We start from the raw sequence: 25,453 nt of genomic DNA, 5'->3' as shown, positions 1-25,453 counted from the left end.
CTCAACCACTGATCCACACCAACCAGGCTTAAAAAGACTCAAAGAAATATGTAATCATCACTGCGATCCTGAAGTCTGATTAAAATTGCATTTGTATAACTTCCTTGTTCTTTTCTAGAATCAAATTGAAGCAGAACTGAATAAACATTGGCAGCGGCTATTAGAAGGGCTTTCTTACTATAAACCTCCCAGGTATGGCTATCATGTGCATCTGATTAGAGTAATTCCCCTGAGGAAGCTGGTATAGATGAAACCATTTTCATGTACAGTTTTCATGTATAATTTTATGGTATTGCTGGGTTAGGTAGATCAGAGAGAATACAATTTGGTTACTAGTAGAAATCAAATTTTCTCTTTAAAGGAAACCAGTGGAAATCTGTCTATTTCTAGAAGGGAAATTCCTTCTAGAAATATAGTATTGTTGAATCCAGTTATATAACTATAGTGTCTGGGGGATGAGGGTTTATTAAATATTCAATTAATTATTCTAATATTTATTTTGGTCCACATTATCAGCATAAAATGCTAAAACATATCAGTGAACAATTTTTATTTTGAGGTGAATGTATGGTTTTTTTTTTACTGGGCAGTGGAAAAATAAAGTACAAAGTAGTTTAAAAGATAACAGAATACACCTTTTAGGAAGGACTAGACTCTTTTATTTTAATTCCTAGTCCAGATCACACTCTGTTTATTCATCATAGTTTCCAAGCCATCCATATTTTCCTTCTGCTTCTGAGTATCTGTTATTTTATTACATCTTCACCTTCCATCTTCATTCTCTTAGGTTAGTGAAGAACTTTCTTTCTTGTTCATCTATTAACCCTTCCCTCATAATTATTTTTGAGTAACTCCCAGACATCATTACAGTTATTTTATCTGTAAATATTTTACTATGTATCTAAAATATATGAACTTTAAAAAAAAGATAATCACTTGTTATCACATTTAGGTACTTTTATTATTGTTTCCATTTTACAGATGGGGACACTGAGGCACAAAGAGGTTAAGTAACTTGCCCAAGGTCACACAGCTAGTAAGTGGTAGAACCAGGAGTCAAACCTGGCAGTCTTACTCCAGTGTCTGTGTCTTAACCATCATTCTGTGTTGCCTCTTTCAGAACTTATTGTTTAACCTTATACTAGCCTTTGTGTTGTGGATTTTCTGTGAAATGTGAGTCTCTATAAAAATCCAACAACAGCATGCTTTAGTTTAAAGAATAGAAACTTAGGGCATTAGTTTCTTTTTAAAGATAAAAGTTTCCTTTGTAGTAGCATGGGATTTGAAGTATGACAGACTTTTTTTTCTCATCCTCACCTGAGGACATTTTTCAATATTTTGTTCAGATAGAGTGGGAGGGAGGGGGGGAGAGAGAGAGAGAGAGAGAGAGAGAAACATCGACGTGAAAGGGATACATCGAGTGCTTGCTACCCACACGACCCAATTAGGGTCGGGGACAAACTGCAACCGAGGTACGTGCCCTTAGCGGGAACCAAACTCAGGTCTCTCCAGACTGCAGGCCAACGCTCTAACCTCTGAGCCAAACCGGCCAGGGCAGACATTTTTTTTTTTTTTACACATTTTTTAAAATTTATTTTTAGAGAGAGGAAGGGAGGAGAGAGAGAGAAACATAGGTGTGAAAGTGAAACAATGATCGGTTGCCTCCTGCATGTCCCCCACCAGGGATCGAGCCAACAACTGGGGCATGTGCTCTGATCCGGAATTGAACCAGCAACCTTCTGGTGCACGGGACATCATCCAACCCACTGAGCAACACCACCAGGGCAACTATTTATTTTTTAAACTGCAGGCTTTATTTGAATTTAACCACTCCAAAATCTTTTCTTTAATGCCTTCTTTCTGTTCTAGGATCCAGTGCAGGATACCAAATTGCATTTAGTTGTTATGTCTCCTTAGCTCTTAGCTGTGACAATGTCTCAGTCTTTTCTTGATTTTCATGACCTTGAATAGTTTAGAGGAGGACTGGTCAAATATTTTATAGAATGCCCTCAATTTGGATTTGTTTTGTTTTTCTTCTTATATTTTCTTTTTCTTTTTTTTTTTGCATTTATCTTCAGATAGAGCGGGAGGAAGAGAGAGAGAAAAACATCGATGTGAGAGACACATCGACTGGTTGCCACCCACACGATCCCAACCGGTGTTGGGGACATACTGCAACCAAGGTACATGTCCTTAGCAGGAACCAAACCCGGGACTCAGATCCATGGGCCGATGCTCTAACTGCTGAACCCAGCTGGCCAGGGCTCTTCTTATTTTTTTTAATTCTCACCCAATGATATTTTTTCAAATATCTTCAGATAGAGTGGGAGGGAGGGAGGGAGAGAGAAACATCCATGTGAAAGAGAGAGACATCAGTTGGCTGCCCCCCAGCATGACCCCGAGCAGGACTGGGGACAAACCACAACTGAGGTACATGCCCTTGGCTGGACTTGAACCCGAGACTCTCTGGTCTGTGGGCTGATGCTCTAACCACTGAGCAAACTGGCCAGGGCTGTTTTTCTTATTAGATTTGGGTTTTGGGGAAGAATTCAGAAGGGTTAAGTACCATTCTTACCACATCAGAACAGAGGATACATGTTGAAAGAGTTATCTACATGATATCACTGGTGATGTTAACCTTGCTCCCTTGGGTAAGGTAGCATTTGCCAAGTTTCTTCTCTATAAAGTCACATTTTTCTCTTTCCGTCTCCATTTTTGGAAGTGAGTCACTAAATATACTCTCAAGGTAGGGGTATAGTGGAATTGAACTTCACCTTCTAAAGGGGGTAGTACCTATGTATATTATTTGTATTTCTTTTTCTGTAAGGAATATTTCCCCTTCTCCCCTATTTACTTATTTGTTTGTTCATTCATTTATATCACTAGGGACTCGTGTATAATTATTTTGTACTTTGTTTACACCTGTTCCAGCTTTGACCATTGGGAGTTTTTTTTAGGTTGGCTTCTATGAGCTTTTGACATGTCCCCTCCTTTTGTTTTCTGAGTATTTTCTTTACTTTCTGGCATTACAAGATACTCCAGACTCATCTAGTATTTTCTCCATCCCAGCTCTTGATCAGCCATTTCTCCAAGGATTCCTGGTACCTTTTATTAGAGAATGGTATTAGAAAACAAGATCTGGATGCTGAGTGTGTTTGCTACTGCTGCTGTTGCTGTGGGGGTGGGGGAGGGGTTGGATGTCATAGCTTCTAGGCCTTCTCAGTGGGCAGAGCTAGATAATATATGTACGTATACTAACAGACCTGGTTTTAAATTTCAACTTTTTATTAGCTGTGGGATTTTTGGTAAGTTATTTCCTAAGTATTGGTAATTCCATTTGTAAAATGGGGATAGTAATATTTATATTTACCTTTCAGGGTAGTTGTAAGGATCAAAAATAATGTAACTCTTATTTACAAGTAATATTGTTACAACTATCGTTTGTAACAGACCTATATATTTATTACTTAGGTATAAATAGTTCTGTGTTATAAAGTCTGTAGAAATGAAATGAATGTGTGTGTGTTTGTGTGTGTGTGTGTGTTTTGTAGTCACCTAAGGGCAAAAAAAAGTCAGTGGTAAAAATATCTTTTAAGTATTTTTATTTTAACCCCCAAGAGGGTCACAGAATGAGGAAATGATTCATTGTTCTTTCCATAGTCCAAATTCAGCTGAAAAAGTGAAAGCTAATAAAGATGTAGCTTCACCACTGAAGGAACTGGGTTTACGAATCAGCAAATTTTTGGTGAGTAAAAATTAGCTTTGGCTCAGTTTATTACCTGGAGTGTGGTGGATATGAATGGTTTCATTGTTTTCATTGTTAGTAATTGTTAGTGAAAATTTAGTTTACTTAGTTTTGTAAATTAAATTGAGCATATTATGTTTCAAAAATACCCAGATTGCAACTCTTGTGCTTAAGAGCGACAAATCAAGTTGCCTGACCCATTTACTACATATCATAATGTTTTCTTTAGCATACATGTGGTATTCTTTTTTTTTTTTCTCTATTGGTTTTAGAGAGAGATGAAGGGAGAGGGGAAAAAGAGATAGAAACATCAATGAGAGAGAACATTGACTGGCCGCCTCCTGCATGTCCCCCACTGGGCTCACAACCTGGGCATGGGTCCTGACTGGGAATTGAACCGGCAACCTCTTGGTGCATGGGTCAATACTCAACCACTGAGCCACACTGCCGGGCTACATGTGGTATTCTTTAATTTGAGTAGACTATATTTAAATATGTAACTGTTTCCTTTTAATTTTGGAAACCCAGATCATGTCTGCTGCTTATTAATGTCCTTGGTGAATAAGCACAGTTGATTCTGCCATGTACATTTGTCATGTAAATTATGTGTCAGTGACTTGCTCCTTTTTTCTCTTGTTTCAGTTAAAATTCTCATGTTGTATGAAATCTTTTTTTTTTTTTTAATATTTTTTCTTTATTGATTTTAGAGAAAGAGGATGGGAGAGGGAAAGAGAGATAGAAGCATCGATGAGAAAGAACATTGATTGGCTGCCTCCTGCATGCTCCTCACTGGGGATCAGGCCCACAACCTGGGCATGTGCCCTGACTGGGAATCAAACTGGCGACCTCTTGGTACATGGGTTGACACTCAACCAGTGAGCCACACAGGCTGGGCTGAAATCTTTAAAAGGATTAAAAATGCTTTTTGCCCTGGCCGTTTTGGCTCAGCATTTAGAGCGTTGGTCTGTGGTCCGGAGAGACCGGGTTTGGTTCCAGCTAAGGGCATGTACCTTGGTTGCAGTTTGTCCCTGGCCCTGGTTGGGTCATGTGGGTGGCAGCCACTCGATGTGTCCCTTTCACGTCGATGTTTCTCTCTCTCTCTCTCTCTCTCTCTCTCTCTCTCTCTCACACTCTTACCTGAACAAAAAAATGGAAAATGTCCTTGGGTGAGGATAAAAAAAACAAATGCTTTTATTGATTTTTTTTTTTTTTGGAGAGGAAGGGAGAGAGAGAGAGAGAATTATCGATGTGAGAAGGGAACATCCATTGGCTGCCTCCTGCATGCCCCAATTGGGGATCGAGCCCACAACCCAGGCATGTGCCCTGACCAGGAATCAAACTGGGACCTTTCTCAGTCCACAGGATGATGCTCTCAGTCCTTTGACCCACACTGGCCGGGCTAAAAGGATTTTTGCTTATTTGAGTTCTGTGTTCATTCCAGAGGACAAACGGTAGAATGCTTTGCATCCTATATGTGGTTTCTGTGCTGAGATGGCTATTCCTTACTTATGATCTCTGTATTTCAGAGTCTTGACGAAGAACAGAGTGTGCAGTTACTCCAGTGTTACCTTCAAGAGGATTACAGAGGTACTCGGGGCTCAATAAAGGTTTGTGGTTATGTCCAGCTCCATTCTCTTGCCTTTATCCTTTTCCTTGTTGGTTTTAGATAATTTAGGATTTTGGTACTGGTTCCTTGCAACAGAGTGATCAGATAAAGTCACTTTCAAGAAAGTTTCTAGAGGCCTAAAAAAAACATGCTTAAGCTGATGTCTGTCCTCAGACTTGGAGGTTGGGAGAGGTAAAAGATGGACATGTTCATCACAGAGTCTCAGGATATCAGAGCTGAAATGCACCTGGGACAACATTTAGCCTGTTCAAGTCCTCATTTTATATATGAGGAAATTGAAGCCAGAGGAGGGGCTCAGGGATTTCAGCACAGACTTGGATATAAGTAAGTAAAATATGTTTGCAGAAATGAATGGGAAATTATAATCTTGAAGGATGAGGTGAAAATGTTTACCTTTTTTCTTTGTGAATTTAGTTTTGCTAATAAGACGGCTTTCTTACTTTTCTTTTTTCCCTCAGATGGTACTGCAAGATGAGAGGCAGAGCCAGGCCTTAATCTTGAAGGTCAGTAGTAGTTACCATTTCTTGACCTTGTTCTCCTGTGCGTTGCTGGCTTTGACTCTTGTTGGGTAAGCATTGAGGTTTAAATAAAGAAGCTTATTAACTTATTTGAAACAAGAGGTTTTTATCCACTGGAACCAGCTGAATTCTTTTTCCAAAAGAGATTCTTCAGACATTGGGTGTGAGAACTTGTTCATGGATATTTTTTCTCTAGATCTAAATGCAACCTGATTAATTTGTATTTCTTTTATATCTCACAACCTCCCAAAGCAACCTTCTCACCTAGGATGTCATTTTAAAATAGAATTTGAGCATGGCTTCTAAATTAGTTTTCCTTTTTGGTATTTAGTGAGAGTTAAATACATTAGTTATAGGGATTAGGACATATACTAGTGCTATTCTTTTTTTTTTAATCCTCACCCGAGGATATTTTTCCATTTATCTTCAGACAGAGTGAGAGGGAAAGAGAGAGAGAGAGAAACATCGATGCGTGAGTGACACATTGACTTGTTGCCACCTTCACAACCCCAATCGGGGCCAGGGACGAACCACAACCGAGATACGTGCCCTTGGCTGGAACCAAACCTGGGTCTCTTTGGTCCGTGGGCCAACGCTCTGACCGCTGAGCCAAACCAGCCAGGGCACCAGTGGTATTCTTATATTTGCTTTCGTGTATTTGGCTGTCAGTTTATAGTATTGTGTGTTACCTGAATGCTCTAACTGCTAGAAAAACTTGTTTATGTTATTAAATAATTGCTTCCATCTTGCATTACTTTACTTGTATCCCAGTTCATGAAGGTCTTTTGCTTTCTTTTGGCCTAACACTATGATTATAAATTGAACTTTTCCATTCACATTGTTAAGTGATCTCTTTATCAGTAAATTTTCAATTGAGTATCTTATACAATGGTGAGTAACTGATTTTGAATCTTTGGGTTCTTCCCAGATTGCAGATTATTACTATGAAGAAAGAACGTGTATTCTTCGTTGTGTCTTACACCTTCTCACTTATTTCCATGATGAAAGACATCCCTATAGAGTAAGCCCATTCAATCCTCTTGGTTCTTTTTACCCTGTGAATTCATTTTTTTAAAGTAATTATATATTATTTGTATTCATATTCATTTGAGTATTTAACTTTTACTCTAGGTATAATTTACCCTGTTTTGGATTTTTTTTTAAAGGTTGAATATGCAGACTGTGTTGATAAATTGGAGAAGGATCTAGTTACAAAATATAGACAGCAATTTGAAGAGCTTTATAAAACTGAAGCACCAACATGGGAGACACACGGAAACCTAATGGTATGTGGTTATTGGACCCTCTTTTGTTTTTTTATTTATTTTTTACAGATGTGTCTCCTTTTTTCTTTTTCCCTCATTGACACCCTCCTTCCGGTCCCGCCCCCCCACATTGTTGTCTATGTCCATTGGTTATGCTTATATGTATATATGTTCTTTGGTTTAACTCTTCCCTTCTGTCCGCCTGCTCTTTCAGAGGTTTGTCAGTCTGTACTCTACTTCTGTGTCTTTGGGTTATTGGACCCTCTTATAATTCATAGGAGAATTATACCCTTTCTCACAGAGCTCCAAAGTAAATTATATATTCATTTATTAATTTAAAACATTTAGATTATCATTCTTCAGAAAAATTTAAATATGTCATATGGATGAAAAATTTACTTTCTGTTCTTACCTAAAATACTCTTAGTGGTTAATGGAGCTCTATACCCAAGATTTCATCTTCTTTATTATCATTAGTGTGTTACACTAATCTGATTATTTTATTCTAAGTCTAAAACCAATCTACAATTATACCTGGCCAGTGTGGCTCAGTGGTTGAGTGTCAACCCATGCACCAGGAGGTTACCGTTTTGATTCCCGGTCAGGCACATACCCAGACTGTGGGCCAAATCCCCCTCAGGGGCCATGCAGGAGGAGGCTGATGGATGTTCTCTCTTATCAGTGTTTCTCTCTCTCTCTCTCTCTCTCTCTCTCTCTAAAATAAAGAAGCCCTGGCCGGTTTGGCTCAGCGGTTAGAGCGTCGGCCTGCGGTCCGGAGAGACCCGGGTTGGTTCCCGCTAAGGGCGCGTACCTCGGTTGCAGTTTGTCCCCGGCCCTGGTCGGTTGTGCGGGTGGCAGCCACTCGATGTGTTCCTTTCACGTTGATGTTTCTCTCTCTCTCTGTTCCTCTCTTTCCCTCCCACTTTACCTGAACAAAAGATGGAAAAATGTCCTCTGGTGAGGATAAAAATAAATAAATAAATAAATAAATAAATAAATAAATAAAATCAATAAAGAAAAAATAAGCCAATCTACATTTATAAATTAATAATATTATTATCTTAAAAAAAATGATATGTATTTATTAAAACAATTCAACCAAAACACAGAGAGTTGATATTTTAAATATTTTACAGAAGAAAAGGGCCCATTTACAATAGCAACAAAAGTATAAATTTCTCAGGAATAAGTTTACAACAGTTCAAAATCTAAATGAAGAGAACTTTAAAATGTTATAAAGAGTGTAAAAGAAATCATCCAAAAGGAAAGATACCACATTCCTGAATATAAAGACTCAACACTGCCTGGGTTGTGTGGCTCAGTGGATTAAGTATCCTCCCATGGACTGAGAGGTTCCTAGTCAGTGCACATGCAGGCTCGATCCCCAGTGGGAGCTGTGCAAGAGGCAACAAATTGATGTTTCTCATCTCAGTGTTTCTATTTCTCTCTCCCTTCCTCTCTCTAAATAATCAATAAAAACATTAGGGGAAAAAAAAAGACTCAACATCATAAAAGTGTCCATGCCTATAAATTTAGTGCAATTCCAGAAAAAATATTAATAAGTGTTTGTTTTGCATTTGATTTTGGAACTGGACAAGCTGATTCTAAAACTCATATGAAAAATAAGAATAGCCAGGAAACTTTTTTAAAGGGAAAATAATAAAGGAAATTTAGCCTTATTAGATAATAAAACTGCAGTAACTTATAGCATGGTATCAGTACATGAATAAAGAGACTGATGATAGAGCATAATAGAAAGTTTAGCCATAGACCAGAATACTGATAGGGATTAGTGTATGATAAAGGCGACATTTCAAATCTGGGGGGAAATATTGACTCATTCAATAAATGATCCTGGAACTACTAGGTAGCCATGGGGAGAAAAATTAAATTGTATATCTCGCCCTGGCAGCTTGGCTCAGCGGTTAGAGCGTCGGCCTGCGGTCCTGAGAGACGCGGGTTCGGTTCCCACTAAGGGCGTGTACTTCGGTTGCAGTTTGTCCCCGGCCCTAGTTGGTCGTGTGGGTGGCAGCCACTCGATGTGTCACTTTCACGTTGATGTTTCTCTCTCTCTCTCTTCCTCTCCCTCCCACTCTATCTGAACAAAAAAAAAAAAAGAGGAAAAATATCCTCGGGTGAGGATAAAAAAAAAAAATATTGTATATCTCATAGCTCCTACCAAAAGAAAATAAAATGGATTAATGATTTAAATTAAAAAAAAAATTAAGCTATATCTCAGCTGGTGTGGCTCAGCTGTTGAGTGTTGAACCATGGACCAGGAGATAGCCAGTTCAGTTCCCAGTCAGGGCACATGCCTGGTTTGCGGGCTCGATCCCCAGTGGGGGTCATGCAGGGGGCAGCCAGTCCATGCCAGTCCATGTTTCTCTTTCACATTGATGTTTTTTTTTTTTTTTTTTATCCTCACCAGAGGACTTTTTTTTTTTTGTTCAGATAGAGTGGGTGGGGGGAGAGAGAGAGAGAAAAACATCGACGTGAAAGGGACACATCGAGTGGCTGCCACCCACACAACCAACTAGGGCCGGGGACAAACCAACCGAGGTACACGCCCTTAGTGGGAACTGACTCGGGTCTCTCGGGACCACAGGCCGACACTCAAACCGCTGAGCCAAACCGGCCAGGGCTCACATTGATGTTTTTATTTCTCTTTCCCTCTCTCTAAAAAAAAAATCATAAGCCCTGGCTGGTTTGGCTCAGCGGTTGGAGCATTGGCCCGTGGACCAAAGAGTCCCGGGTTCAGTTCCTGCAAGGGGCACGTACCCCCCCCCCAAAAAAAAGATATTCAAAAACTCAATAAAACACATTTTTTAAAAATTATAACTATAAAAATACTACAAGAAAACACGAGAGGTGGTTTTGTGTGTGTTTTATTTTTTGTTTTGTTTTGTTTTGATTTTTTTGAGTAGAAAAGATTTAAAGTAAAACTCAAGCCCAGGCTGAGTGGCTGTTAGTTGAGCATAGTCCTGGGTCCCCAAAAATTTCCAGTTTAATTTCTGGGCAGGGCACATACCTGGGTTGCAGGTTCGATCCCTGTTTAGGGCATGCACGTAAGGCAACCGATGGATGTTTCTCACATCGATGTTTCTCTCTCTCTCACTCTCGCTCTCTCTTCCTCTTTCTAAACATGTCTTTGGGTGAGGATTAATAACTAAATCAACAAATAAAATGAAGTAAAACTCAGAAGCAATAAAAGAAATGATAAACCCTGCAATATCAAATCAAAACCTTTAATTATTTTTCTTTTTTATCCTCACCCGAGGACATTTTTCCATTTTTTTGTTCAGGTAGAGTGGGAAGGAGAGAGAGGAACAGAGAGAGAGAGAGAAACATCGATGTGAAAGGAACACATCGAGTGGCTGCCACCCGCACAACCGACCAGGGCCGGGGACAAACTGCAACCGAGGTACATGCCCTTAGCGGGAACCGAACCCGGGTCTCTCAGGACCGCAGGCCAACGCTCTAACCGCTGAGCCAAACCAGCCAGGGCTCAAATGAAAACCTTTAGTCTGGCTGGTGTGGTTCAGTGGTTGAGCATTGACCCAGGCAGCAGGAGATCTCCAGTTCAATTCCAGTCAGGATACATGCCCAGGTTGTAGGCCCGATCCCCAGTGGGGGGTGAGCAGGAGGCAGCCAATCGATGTTCTCTCTCATCGATGTTTCTCTCTCCCTCTCCCTTTCTAATATCAATAAAGAAAAAAATAACCCTGGCCGGTTTGGCTCAGCAGTTAGAGTGTCAGCCCACGGTCCAGAGAGACCCGGGTTCGGTTTCCGCTAAGGGCATGTACTTCGGTTGCAGTTTGTTCCCGGCCCTGGTTGGGTTGTGCAGGAGGCAGCCACTCGATGTGTCCCTTTCAAGTCGATGTTTCTCTCTCTCTCTTTCTCTCTTCCTCTTTCTCCCTTCCACTCTATCTGAACAAAAAATGGAAAGATGTCCTCGGGTGAGGATAAAAAAATAAATAAAGTTATGATAAAATATACATAATTTAAAATTATTCATTTTAGCCATATATAAGTGTTATTATAATTCTGGTTTATCTAGAATTTCACATAAATAGAATTATAGATTATGTTGTTCTTTCTGTTGGCTTTTCTCACTTAGCATAGTGATTTTGAGATTCACTCATGTTATGTCATGTAACAGTACTTCTTTCCTATTTGTGGTTGAATAATATCCCATTGTATGGATATATCACATTTGGGTTTTTTTATTTTTATTTTTTATCCTCACCCGAGGACATTTTTGCATTTATCTTCAGATAGAGCGGGAGGGAGAGAGGGAGGACGAGAGAGAGAAAAACATCTATGTGAGAGACACACATTGACTAGTGCCACCCACATAACCCCAACCAGGGCCAGGGACAAACTGTAACCGAAGCACGTGCCTTTAGCAGGAACTGAACCCTAGACTCCCTGGTCCGCAGGCTGACGCTCTAACCTCTGAGCCAAACCAGCCAGGGCAGATATATCACATTTGTTTATCCATTTATCAGTTGGGTTGTTTCTGTTTTTTTGTTTTTAAGAATAATGCGCTGGCCCTGGCCGGTTTGGCTCAGCGGTTAGAGAGTTGGCCTGCGGTCTGGAGACACCCAGGTTCGGTTCCCGCTAAGGGCACGTGCTTCGGTTGCAGTTTGTCCCCGGCCCTGGTTGGTCGTGCGGGTGGCAGCCACTCGATGTGTCCCTTTCACATCGATGTTTCTCACTCTCTCTCCCTTCCTCTCTCTCCCTCCCACTCTATCTGTACAAAAAATGGAAAAATATCCTCGGGTGAGGATTAAAAAAAGAATAATGCGCTGGCCCTGGCCGGTTTGGCTCAGCGGTTAGAGCGTCAGCCTGCGGACCAGGGAGAGGGAGTGTGAGGGAGAGAGGAGAGACATAAATGAGAGAGAACATTAATTGGCTGCCTTCTGCATGCCCCCCATTGGGGATCTGGCCCACAATCTGGGCACGTGCCCTGACTGGGAATTGAACCAGTGAGCTCTTGGTGCATGGGTTGACGCTCAACCACTGAGCCACACCGGCTGGGGGACTTGTTAACATTTTTTTTTTTTTTTTTTTTTTATCCTCACCCGAGGACACTTTTTCATTCTTTGTTCAGATAGAGCAGGAGGGAGAGAGAGAGGGAGAGAGAAACATCGATGTATCCCCTGTGGGTAATGGGGGCTACTATACATGTATTACCTAGTACAAATAACTTCACAAATTGAAATACATTTTTAAATCTGACTTTATTTCTCTCTTATTTTTTTCTTAATTGGTTGTGCAGACTGAGCGCCAGGTGTCTCGCTGGTTTGTCCAGTGCCTTCGGGAACAGTCCATGCTGCTAGAAATTATATTTCTTTATTATGCATACTTTGAGATGGCACCGAGTGACCTATTGGTATTAACCAAGATGTTTAAAGAGCAAGGATTCGGAAGTAGGCAGACCAACAGGCACCTAGTGGATGAAACCATGGATCCTTTCGTGGATCGGATTGGGTAAGTCTGAATGATTTGAAGACTTAGAACTTGTACAATGTTAGATTATAATATATTGATATTTTAGTGGTCCTGTGAATAGGTGAGGGGAGGTGTACTTTTTACTTAATGGGTGGGGAAATAGATGGGTGTACTACCATGTTCCAGGTCATATAGGAACTAAAGACTGGGATTGAGAGGACATGTTCTCTCAAAATAAGTATTGCATTCTGTTCTTTTACTTAATGTCTTCATCTAAGAGGTTCATCTGTTCAACAACATATTTATTGAGCACCTGTTGCAGACCAGGCACTGTGCAAATACTGAGACCATGATAAGTAAGGCAGATTTGTTCCCTGCCCTTTTGAGATCACTTTATGGACTTTGAATTTTATGGCAATGGTTATATTTACATTTTGAGACCTGTTTTCTCTGTGGACAAAGATACACACTTGAGCAGTGAGACTGTTTATCGAGGTCAGATGTAAATTGGTGGCTGTAGAAACTTCCAGGACTTGTTCTGTGCTTTGGTAGGCACAACCCACATATGACTGTTGAGCACTTAAAATGTGGCTGGTCAGCCCTGGCCGGTTTGGCTCAGTGGTTAGAGCGTCGGCCTGCGGTCCTGAGAGACCCGGGTTCGGTTCCCGCTAAGGGCATGTACCTTGGTTGCAGTTTGTCCCCCGCCCTGGTCGGTTGTGCGGGTGGCAGCCACTCGATGTGTTCCTTTCACATCGATGTTTCTCTCTCTCTCTGTTCCTCACTCTCCCCCCCACTCTACCTGAACAAAAAATGGAAAAATGTCCTCGGGTGAGGATAAAAAAAAAAAAAAAAAAAAAATGTGGCTGGTCAAATTGAAGTGTGCTGGAAGTATAAGATACATACTAGATTTAGATGACTTTGTGTGAAAAAAAATGTAAAATAACTCAATAATAATTGTTTTTATATTAAAGTGTCTTAACATTTCACCTATTTTCCAATGAGGTTAGAGTAGCATTGATGACACCAAGATACTGTTTTCCTTTTCAGCTATTTCAGTGCCCTTATCCTGGTGGAAGGCATGGATATTGAGTCCTTGCTCAAGTGTGTTTTGGATGACAGAAGAGAACTGCACCAGTTTGCGCAGGATGGGCTTATTTGTCAGGTGAACTTGGAGCAGCCTCTTTCCTTTTATCAGACCTTTTACACTTAGTAGTGTATTTTTAACCACTCAACTGTACTGCTACATAAAATTTTTTGTGTTGTGGAACTGCTCAGAGTTGATAGTGGAATCTGTGAGAATGAATAGTCACTCAGGGAGAGGATGTAAGGACAAAAGAGGCCCAAGGACAGAACCTTGGGGGTTGTCTGTATTTATGGAACACGTGAAAGAAGAGGAAAGGGATGTCCAGCCAGGGTGGCTCAGTGGATTGAGCGGCCTCCCATGGACTGAGAGGTCCCAGTTTGATTCCTGGTCAGGGCACGTGCCTGGGTTGCAGGGTCAATCCCCAGCATTGGGCGTGCAGGAGGCAGCTGATCAATGTTTCTCTCTCTCCCTTCCTTGCTCTCTAAAAAGTAAATTAAAACATATTTTTAAAAAAACAAACGGAGGAGGAAAGGGGAAGAACTTTGAGATGGGATGGTTAGCAAATGAGAGAACAGCAAGTTCAAGAAGGATCAGAGGAAATTTTCTAAAGAGTCTCCATTTGAACATGTATTTTGTAATCTTGTATTTAAAATCAGAAGGAAAAAAAAGTGTGTAAAGAGAAGAGTACTTGAAGGGTTTATTAGTGAGGTGGCTGGGGGTTTGGGAAGAGTAAAATACCAAAATGGGGGAGAGAGGCCACTGTGGATATGAAGGATCCTGTGGAGGGTTCCTGATCTTTTCTGTTTATTGACAGATGTTTTCCTTTTATCATTAGGATATGGACCGTTTGATGTTGACCTTTGGGGACATTCCACACCATGCCCCAGTGCTTTTGGCCTGGGCTCTCCTCCGCCACACCCTGAATCCAGAAGAGACAAGCAGTGTTGTCCGGAAGATAGGTGGCACAGCCATCCAGCTGAATGTATTTCAGTACTTGACCCGACTGCTTCGCTCACTGGCCAGCGGGGGAAATGATGTGAGCTCAGACTGTTGGTGTTTGAGCGTGAGAATGGGCAAAGAGCAGAGCAGAAGCTCATTAATGAATCATGATAATAGTAATAGTTGTAATAGTGATGTGGATAATGATGATAGAGTTATAACCAACCTTTATAGACACTGTGCTCACCACTTTCTGTACATTATCTTATTTCATTTTTGTATCACTTTTTTGCACTATGGACTAGCAACCTGTTTTTTGCATTAGGGAATTGAGATTCCGGTAGATGAAATTTGTCCACGGGAACAATTGCCACTTAGTGGTAGATACAGTTTGAAACCACTATGTCTGACTCTTTGTCAGTATAGTATACTATAGTCTATCTCCTCAGAGATAGCTTTGGCCAAATTGACTGGAGAAATCTTTTTGGGTAGCTTACTCATTTAGCTATAACAGGATGAACTAGAAATTCTCTTGAGTCTTGTGTTAGGGCTTAATTTGAATTATACAGTTTAGTTGGTGTGTTTTATTTATTTATTTTTAATCCTCGAGGACATTTTTGCTTTTTGCATTTACCTTCAGATAGAGTGGGAAGGAGAGGTGGGGGAAGAGAAAGAGAGAGAAACATCGATGTGAAACAGAGACATCGCCTGGTTGCCACCCACTTGACTCCAATTGGGACTGGGAACAAACTGCAACCGAGGTACGTGCCCTTAGTGGGAACCGAACCTGGGACTCTCTGGACCGCAGGCTGACGCTCTAATTGCTGAGCCAAACCAGCCAGGGCTAGTCAGCATGTTTTGATGTGCTAAAATGAAGACTCAGCCAACAGGCCCAACTTTTGGGCACTGGTTTTATCTTTATCTTGGTGACAGTTCAGGCAGCTCATAATTCATATCAGTATGTAAGCTGAATGTGGTTTTCTTCCCCATGAAAACTTTGGTCATTTTAAAAATGATTCCTTTTTGATTTTATTCTTATCTTGCAATATTTTTGGCTCCTGCTTTTTCTTTCTTTGTCTTTCTGATCTTGGGACTAAATTGGGAAAATTATGAAGCCTCAGTTTTCCTTCCTGTTTGCTTACAGGGATTATATTAATGTGATAGGATTATGCTGAATCTAGGGTAGGAGTTGTGTTATTCAGAATTATTCACTGACTCCTTTGCCGTTACAGTGCACCACCAGCACCGCATGCATGTGTGTCTATGGACTCCTTTCTTTCGTTCTGACCTCGCTGGAGCTGCACACACTGGGCAATCAACAGGTCAGTGTTTGGCTTTTGTGAGGCTATTTACACTGCCCAGCTTTGCAATTGTATCCCCAAGATACCACTTTGGAGTTGATGAAACACACACCCATATATCTCAGGTGTAACTTGTTTATTGCTGTTTGTTTTGATTCATTGTATTATATAAATGATACATGTTAATGATACAAAAATCAAAGTACTGATAAAAAGAAAAATGTGCCCTGGCTGGTTTGGCTTGGCAGTTAGAGCGTCAGCCTGCGGTCCAGAGAAACCCGGGTTTGGTTCCCGCTAAGGGCACGTACATCGGTTGCAGTTTGTCCCCGGCCCTGGTTGGGATCATGTGAGTGGTGACCAGTTGATGTGTCTCTCTCACATAGATGTTTCTCACTCTTCCGACCTCTCTCCCTCCTGTTCTATCTGAAGATAAATGCAAAAAAAAAGTTCTCAAATGAGGATAAAAATAAATAAATAAATAAAATTGCTCTTTTTAACTATTTGATACTCTACTTCTTTTCCTGTATTTCCATTTTCCCTAGCATTCTCCAAAGGTGGCTAGTGAGGGTTTTAAATTTTTTACATATCAATGTGAACTCATGATTTAAACATACTAGCTTTGCTTTAATTAATTTATTGCAGTTATTCTCATTCTCAGATTTGGCCCATCTTTGGTCAGTAAAAGCTTTTCTAGGCTAGCTTCTTCTGAATCTGTTTAACACTAACCTCTCATATTTTATTTTATTTTTATGTTTTTATTGTTTTTTTGATTTTTAAGAGAGAGGGAGACAGAGAGAAACATCAACAAGAGAGAAACATCAATTGGCTGCCTCCTGCATGCCCTTTACTGGGGATCAAGCCCAAAACCTGGGCATGTGCCCTGACTGGGAATTGAACTGGCAGCCTCTTGGTTTATGGGACGACACTCAATCCACTGAGCCTCACCAAGCCAGGCTCTCCTCTCATATTTTAATAGCTCTATTGCTTTCTGGTATGACAAACTGTTGCAGGATTATTTCACACAATTCCTGCCCCACACCTAGAATCTGCCATTTCTTCAAGGAGTCCTGAAGGAGTTCTTTAAAATTAAATCATCGTCGTCATTTTTAATAATTATGGACTTATTTTGGAAATTCAAGAAATTGAAGTTGATGAAATGTTTTATTATTGGAGAGAAAAAAATTGGTGTTAATTGAAAGACTCAATTTTGAAAGGCCTAGAGGCTTAGAACAAGTTTTGTATCCTTTGCCAAAATTCTGGTCACATTTGGATCCTGCTATAACCCTGGAGGATTGACATTAACATACTGGGGTTGCAAGAGTTCTACTACTTGGACTTTTAAGAAAATTTATTTAATTTCTTTTTTTAGAGGAAAAGACAAAGAGAGAAACAGAAACATTGATTTGTTGTTCTACTTATTTATGTATACATTGGTTGGTTTCTGTATGTACCCTGACTGGAGATAGAACCTGCGATTCGGCATATCAGGGTGGCACACTAACCAATTGAGCTCTCCCTGGCGGCTAGGACAAAAAAATTATTTTGTAGGACTTCATTAGATTCCCAGTGTGTGTGTGTGTGTGTTTATAATTTTTTTTTTCTGTATTGATTTGAGAGAGTAAGGGAGAGGAAGAAAGAGAGACAGAAACATCAATGAGAGAGAACATTGATGGGCTACCTCCTGCATGCCCCCGCGACTCGTTGGTCTGCAGACCGATGCTCTAACCGCTGAGCGAGACTGGCCAGGGCTGTACTCGTAACTTTTTTTTTTTTTTTTTTTATCCTCACCCGAGGACATTTTTCCATTTTTTGTTCAGGTAGAGTGGGAGGGAGAGAGAGGAACAGAAAGAGAGAGAGAGAAACATCGATGTGAAAGGAACACATCGAGTGGCTGCCACCCACACGACTGACTACAGCCGGGGACAAACCGCAACCGAGGTACATGCCCTTAGCGGGAACCGAACCTGGGTCTCTCAGGACCGCAGGCCGGTGCTCTAACCGCTGAGCAAAACCGGCCAGGGCTGTACTCGTAACTTTTTAAACCCAGAATTCTTGCTGACGTACTATATGAAGTATTATTGGTGTTTTTACTTCAACAGAATATAGTAAAAATAGATAGACTGGTTCACGTAGGGAAAATAAGCCATTTTCTTTTCCCTCCCTCTACAGGATTTAATTGACACAGCATGTGAAGTCTTGGCAGACCCTTCTCTTCCAGAACTATTCTGGGGAACAGTAAGTATTCTAGAGGGAATCATGCTATGATATTTTTTGTAGCAAAATAATTTATCAAGCACTTACTTTGTGAAAGGTCTTATACTAAGCATTTAGGCCCATTTTCTTATTTAAACTTTACAAAAATCTACGAATTTGATAGTATTATCACCATTTTACATATGAAGAAAAGTGAAACTCAAGAATGTGAGGTGACTTGTCCAAGGTCAACCAGGTAGGCATCCAGGGTTGGGGATCCAGTTCTGTCTAACTTTAGTCTACATTATTGTTATTGCTGTTATTATTATTATTATTGGTTAATGCTCACCTGAAGATTTTTTTCCATTGATTTTCAGAGAGTGGAAGGGGATGAGGTGGGGGAGAGAGAGAGAAACATTAATATGAGAGAGAAACACTGATTGGTTGCCTCCTGAATGTGCCCCACTGGGGCTGGGACCCAACCTGCAACCCAGGTATGTTCCCTTGACTGGGAATTGAACCCTCTACTCTTTGGTGTGCAGGCTGATGCTCTAACCTGAACAACACTGGCCAGGGCTGTAGTCAATATTATTAACCATTGTGTTATCTATTTTTAATTTTTTTTTAGAATTTTTATGAGTTTATATGAGTCAAACTGAAGACATATGCCAGGGAGCAAGATCTCATATGCTCCCATTGCTGTAAGTCTTTTTTTTTTTTTTTAAGATATTTTATTGAATTTTTAAAGAGAGAGGGGGAGAGAGAGAAACATCAATGTAAGAGAAACATTGATGTGAATGAAACATCAATTGGCTGCCTCCTATACGTCTCCTACCAGGGATTGAACTGGCAACCTTTTGGTGCATGGGACACCGCCCAACCAACTGAACCACACTAGCTAGGGCTCATTGCTATAACTCTTTTTTTTTTTTTCAAATCCTCACTCGATATATTTTTATTGATTTTTAGATAGAGTGGGAGGGAGGGAGGGAGAGAGAGTGTTAGAAACATCAGTGTGAGAGACACATTGATTGGTTGTCTCCTTCACGACTCTGACTGGGACCTGGGATTGAACCCATAAACAAGGCACATGACCTTGACCGGAATCAAACCTGAGACTCTTTGTTCCATGGGCCGATGCTCTAACCTCTGAACCAAACTGCCCAGGGCTCATTGCTATAATTCTTGAAGGTATTGTAAGGTATCTCACCGAGGAAGAAAGAGAAACGGAGCCGCAGAAGCAGGCAAGAAAATTTTATTGAAGCGTTTCCGGGCGAGGTTCACTGGTCCCATGTGTCGGGGGCCAGGGAAGTTTGCTGCTACTTTCGCCTGGAGAAGATTTATAGGGACATTAGGGACCTGGGTGGGGTAATTAGGTGTGGTGTCAGATGACTGGCTAGCTGCTGGGGAGATTCTGGTGTGGCATATGTCGATTGGCTGGGAAGGGTGGTGGGACTTGACCAGGAGTGTCACCTCAGCTGTATCCTAGTAAGGTGGAGCGACCCGAGTAAGGTTTTTATTTATTTATTTATTTTATTTATTTTTATTTTTTCCTCACCCGAGGACATTTTTCCACTTTTTGTACAGACAGAGTGGGAGGGAGAGAGAGGAAGAGAGAGAGAGGGAAACATCGATGTGAAAGGGACACATCGAGTGGCTGCCACCCGAATGACCAACCAGGGCCGGGGACAAACTGCAACCGAGGTATATGCCCTTAGTGGGAACCGAACCCAGATCTCTCCGGACCGCAGGCGGACGCTCTAACCGCTGAGCCAAACCGGCCAGGGCCCGAGTAAGGTTTTGATTTCTCCTCTGTCAGTCCATTTCCCTGGTCATGCGACTCCCTGGAGCCCGCCAACCTTACAGGTACTATTTGGGATTGTGACCCCAGTGAGTTGTCAGAGTATATTTTAACTGGTTAGAGTAAGAATTTGGCAGAGAATAGTTTCTCACCAGTACTTAGTCTTAGCATTGACCGCAGTCTTAGGTCTCAAGGTCCAGCTGATGAATAGATCTGTACTTGTTCTTTGGCCTGACCGATCTACCTTTATATCTTGTCCTTTTTTTCTTGATATGCCATTTAGTCTATGGAATTACAGCTTCCTGGGAGAAGCTGATATGAAATAATATTTAGATTGAGGATCTGTTGCTCACATATGGTGGCTAAATGCTGACATGTGGTTGGGTGCTTTTCACTTTAGTGGAAACATGTCATGCAAATGTGAACAATGTTGTCTTCCTATAGAGAGGATGGCTAGACAAGATCACTGGAGGCAGTAGTTGTCTCTTTTCAGATCTTAACCAAATAAGTTGATAGCCTTTTTCAGTAGAAATATGGAAGTTTTAAATTATTATGGAGATATGCTAATTCATAGATAATGTGAAGGTCAGTGATTTCTCCCCTTCCACCATAGGAGCCAACCTCTGGTCTTGGAATCATTCTGGACAGTGTATGTGGAATGTTTCCCCATCTCCTCTCCCCACTTCTGCAATTGCTACGAGCCCTCGTATCAGGGAAATCTACTGCCAAAAAGGTAGGTGGTTCAGTTAGATGCCTAAAAAGAGTGGGAGACAGTTTTCAGAAATCCTTTTTGCTTTCCATATTGAACTCCCACTACCATAGCAAGAATTAGTCTGAAGGTGAATGAAACTGTCAAAGAAAGTGCCTCAATTCTATAAAATCAAATAAAAATGTTTATATTAAGTACCTACCATAGATACTGTGGGAATAAGACAAAATATAAGTTCCTGAATATCAGCTGGAAGAGAAGAATAGAGATAGGAAGTAAGTAAATAATAAAGTCAGGTGGTATATAGTAAATGTCATTTGAGTAGTAAAGACTATACTGTTGAGGAGAGGCAACTATCTGTGGAGTGTGTCAGGCCTTGAGTTGAGGATTAAAGAATGGTTCATATTTGGCAAAGAGTGACAGTGGTAGGTTTGTAAGAAGTTTGAGAGTCTACACATTCACTGGCTAAAAGAACAGAAAGGTAGATGTGGAAGCCTTTACAAGTACCCCAGGGTAAATGTGTGGCTGGGTTTTTTTCTGCGTGTTTGCAGGTGTATAGTTTCTTGGATAAAATGTCTTTCTACAACGAGCTTTATAAGCACAAGCCCCATGATGTGATCTCCCACGAAGATGGAACTCTCTGGAGGAGGCAAACACCCAAACTCCTTTACCCGCTTGGTAAGATAAATATAGAGACCCTGGTTTAGTAACCTCTTTTCCACCGATTTCTATTTAGACCTCATCTCTTTTGCCTTCATTGCTGTTTTCATTATCTCATGCAAGATGCCTTTATTTATTTATTTATTTATTTTTTCCTCACCCGAGGACACTTTCCCATTCTTTGTTCAGGTAGAGTGGGAGGGAGAGAGAGGAACAGAGAGAGAGAGAGAGAAACATCGATGTGAAAGGAACACATCGAGTGGCTGCCACCCGCACGACCGACCAGGGCCGGGGACAAACTGCAACCGAGGTACGTGCCCTTAGCGGGAACCGAACCCGGGTCTCTCAGGACTGCAGGTCGACGCTCTAACTGCTGAGCCAAACCAGCCAGGGCCAAGATGCCTTTAAAGCAGTTCCTTCTCTCTGCTGTGCTTGTTGATTTGTTGATAAGTTATTAGTCAGTTTCTCAATTTTACATCATTAGATTGCTTTATTTAAAAAATAATGCATGTTCACTTTAACAAAGGAAACAATGCAGAGATACATTTTAAAAAGTTACTTTCTCTCCAGAACTGCCTTGATTAGAGAATCGATGTTAAGAGTTGCTGTGTGTCCTTTTACATGTTTCTCTATACTCACAAATTTGTTCTAAAATGCTGATCTTATTACAGATGGATCTGATTCATTTTTTTTTTTAGTAACTAATTATTCATGATGTTCCATAATTTTTTATATTTCTTCTTCTAAAGGACATTTAGGCTGTGTCATGTTTTTACCTCTACCAGTAATACTGCATTTGTTATATAAAACTTGATAAACTGGTGCCTTTATTTTTAGTATACAGAATTCCCAAAGTGGGATTGTTGGGTAAAAGGGTATACACAATAAACATTTTAAGTCCACCAACGTATAAGTTAGAAAAAAAAAATGTGTATTTGTGTGTGTGTGTGTGTGTGTATGTATATATGTATATGTATGTATATATACATGTATATACACACATATATATATAGTGGAGTATTATTCAGCCTTAAAAGGAAGGTTTGTTTGGTTTTTTATCCTCACCTGAGGGCATTTTTGCATTTATCTTCAGATAGAGCAAGGGGGAAAGAGAGAGGGAAACATCAATGTGAGAGAGACACTCAACTGGTTGCCACCCACACTGCAGACTGCAACCAAGGTATATGCCCTTAGCGGGAACCGAACCTGGGTCTCTCTGGACTGCGGGCCAACGCTCTAACCACTGAGCAAACCGGCCAGGGCAGGTAATTCTGATACATGCTATAATATGAGTGAACCTAGAAGACATGCTAGGTGAATAAGACAGTCACAGAAGGAAAATATTGTACGATTCAACTCATATGAGATACTTAAAGTAGTCAAATTCATTGAGACAGAAAGTAGAATGGTGAGTGACAGGCTGAGGGATGGGGGATAGGGAATAATTAGTTAATGGTGACAAAGTTTCAGTTTTGCTAGACGAAAAATGTTCTGGAGATGGATGCACAACAGACAGTGTAAATGTGCTCAATGCCACTGAACTGTACACCTAAAATGGTACATTTTGTTATGTATATTTTACCAAAATTTAAAAAGTAATTTATTGCCCTGGCCAGTTTGACTCAGCAGTTGGAGTGTTGGCCTGCGGACCAGAGAGTCCTGGGTTTGGTTCCCATTTGGGGCACGTACCAAAAAAAAAGTAATTTATAAGTTTTGCCCTGGCCAGTTTGGGTGAGTGGTTAGAGCATCAGCCTGCGAATCAATGAGTCATGGGTTCAATTCCACTCAAGGGCATGTATCTGGGTTGCAGTTCATCCCCGGCCCTGGTTGGGTTGTGTAGGAGGCAACCTGTTGATGTAGCTCTATCACTTCAGTGTCTCTCTCTTCCTCTCCCTCTCCGCCCCCCTTCACTCCATCCCTCCTACTCTATCTGATGATAAATAGAAAAGTATCCTCGGGTGAGGAATGAAAAAAAGTTTTGAATATATAGGGCCAAATTGTAGGAAAATGTAGTAATTTATTTTCCTACTGGCAGTGCATAAGAGTGACCAGTTAAAACTTATAAGCTGCTCTGGCCAGTTTTTCTCAGCAATTAGAGCATCGGCCCGCAGACCAGAGAGTCCCGGGTTCAGTTCCCACTAAGGGCACATAGCTCAGTTGCAGTTTGTCCCTGGCCCTGGTTGGGGTCGTGTGGGTGGCAACCACTCAATGGTTGCCCTCTCTTCCTCCCTCTCTGTCTTAAGATAAATGCAAAAATGTCCCCGGGTGAGGATGAAAAAAAACAACAAAAAAACTTGTAAGCTTATGTGTATTCCAGGTACTCAAGGAGCAAAATATAGAAGGAACATTTGCTTTTCTAATCCAGGCACCACCACCAACTTACCTAGTGACCTACAGTCCCATAAGTGGTCTTTCTGTAGACATGTGACTGTAATACCACTTGGCCCTCAGCTTTTTTAGGCTCACTTCCCCAAATGAAAAGAGACGGTTGTTTTTTTTGGGGGGAGGTGGTTCTTTTTTTGCTTTTTAATGGAAAAAGTTGTAGCAATGTTAGATACTAGGAAGAAATCCTGTGTATCTCTGATTAAGTATTGGTGTCTGGTATAGGAGTTACCTCTTCCTGTTGTGTCCTCACATATTAGACTAATTTCTCTTCCTTCCTTAGGGGGTCAGACCAACCTTCGCATACCTCAAGGTACTGTGGGCCAAGTAATGCTGGACGATAGGGCTTACCTGGTACGCTGGGAATACTCGTATAGCAGCTGGACCCTCTTTACCTGTGAGATTGAAATGCTGCTTCACGTTGTTTCCACTGCAGGTGAGGGCAGCTTTGGGAGACATCACAGGGGGGAAGAAAAATGAACGTGCTTAGAGAATTTGGAGGGTAGACAGAGAATTTCAAAATAAAATTCAAAACCATCCAGGTTCTGAATTAGTAATTTGTTTATCTAGGTCTCAGAGACTATTCAGTGATCTTAAAGGAATTGTTTTCCATAAGGTCACAGGCTTTCTTTCCCCTCAGATGTGATTCAGCACTGCCAGCGGGTCAAGCCCATCATTGATCTTGTCCATAAGGTCATCAGTACAGATCTGTCAATAGCTGACTGTCTCTTGCCCATCACCTCCCGTATCTACATGCTGCTGCAGCGGTGAGTGGTCACACACCCATGGGGGGTTCAAGTCCACACATGTTCGTCTGTGGGAAGTTCTCATGTGATAACTGTCCCCAGCTCTGAGGGTTGTTCTCTTTCTTTCTTTTTTTTTTTTTTTTATCCTCACCCGAGGACATTTTTCCATTTTTTGTTCAGGTAGAGTGGGAGAGAGAGAGAGGAACAGAGAGAGAGAAACATCGACGTGAAAGGGACACATCGAGTGGCTGCCACCCGCACGACCAACCAGGGCCGGGGACAAACTGCAACCGAGGTACATGCCCTTAGCGGGAACCGAACCCGGGTCTCTCCAGACCGCAGGCCGACGCTCTAACCGCTGAGCCAAACAGGCCAGGGCGGTTGTTCTCTTTCAACATCCCTGCTGAGAGGAAGGACTTGGGAAGAGAGAACTGGAAAATATTTGTGATGGAACAAGTTGTATTATTCATTTTACTGAGTATAGTGCACTTTTCTCCAACCAGGTTAACGACAGTGATCTCCCCTCCGGTGGATGTCATTGCTTCTTGTGTCAATTGCTTGACTGTTTTGGCTGCTCGGAACCCAGCAAAGGTGAGACACCAAGTCTACAGAACAGCCCCAAAATTTTGCACTTGGTATGTACCCAAGGACACAGGGGCATTTGACTTTTCTTTTTTTCTCTCAGGTCTGGACTGATCTTCGTCACACGGGTTTTTTACCATTCGTGGCCCACCAGGTCTCCAATATGAGTCAGATGATTAGGTGAGACAGGTCCTAAGGTGGGCAGAGTATATTCCCTTGGAGCACCATGCACATTTTAGGTGTGGCTAGCTTCATTAGTTTTAAAGAAGCTTCTTTGTGCTCGTTTACTTTGTCTGTTTCTAGGCTGTTCAGCTCTCTGACTGGAAAGAAGAGGGATAAGGAAGGACAAGGCAACGAGGACAGTGGGACTTGGGGCACAGAGGCTGCTCTCCTCTGAGGCTAGCAGTAGTGGTTCCAGTCTTTAAAACCAGAGAGAGAGAGAGAGAG

The 25,453-nt window shown here is 41.3% G+C and overlaps 1 protein-coding gene across 3 annotated transcripts in view; it reads left to right on the top strand.

Annotated features, from left to right (window-relative positions):
* The window catches only part of NUP188 (nucleoporin 188), a 47,537-nt gene that overhangs the window by 3,586 nt on the left and 18,498 nt on the right, over positions 1–25,453 (top strand). Inside the window, exons 2-19 of one of the 3 annotated variants that reach the window (XM_036260686.1) lie at positions 119–192; positions 982–1,036; positions 3,661–3,745; positions 5,272–5,352; positions 5,831–5,875; positions 6,819–6,911; positions 7,057–7,176; positions 12,437–12,648; positions 13,657–13,771; positions 14,529–14,729; positions 15,865–15,954; positions 18,103–18,168; positions 20,541–20,660; positions 21,188–21,314; positions 23,962–24,114; positions 24,319–24,445; positions 24,928–25,015; positions 25,110–25,186. In XM_036260686.1, the coding sequence (XP_036116579.1) occupies positions 5,831–5,875; positions 6,819–6,911; positions 7,057–7,176; positions 12,437–12,648; positions 13,657–13,771; positions 14,529–14,729; positions 15,865–15,954; positions 18,103–18,168; positions 20,541–20,660; positions 21,188–21,314; positions 23,962–24,114; positions 24,319–24,445; positions 24,928–25,015; positions 25,110–25,186 (1,634 nt within the window). In that variant the 5' untranslated portion in view covers positions 119–192; positions 982–1,036; positions 3,661–3,745; positions 5,272–5,352. The remainder of the gene's footprint in view (positions 1–118; positions 193–981; positions 1,037–3,660; positions 3,746–5,271; positions 5,353–5,830; positions 5,876–6,818; positions 6,912–7,056; positions 7,177–12,436; positions 12,649–13,656; positions 13,772–14,528; positions 14,730–15,864; positions 15,955–18,102; positions 18,169–20,540; positions 20,661–21,187; positions 21,315–23,961; positions 24,115–24,318; positions 24,446–24,927; positions 25,016–25,109; positions 25,187–25,453) is intronic. The other 2 variants (XM_036260684.1, XM_036260685.1) reach the window with 2 other exon arrangements.

Source organism: Molossus molossus, unplaced genomic scaffold, assembly GCF_014108415.1.
Source record: "Molossus molossus isolate mMolMol1 unplaced genomic scaffold, mMolMol1.p scaffold_m16_p_14, whole genome shotgun sequence".
NCBI lineage: Eukaryota > Metazoa > Chordata > Mammalia > Chiroptera > Molossidae > Molossus > Molossus molossus.
This window is presented reverse-complemented; position numbering and strand designations above follow the sequence as displayed.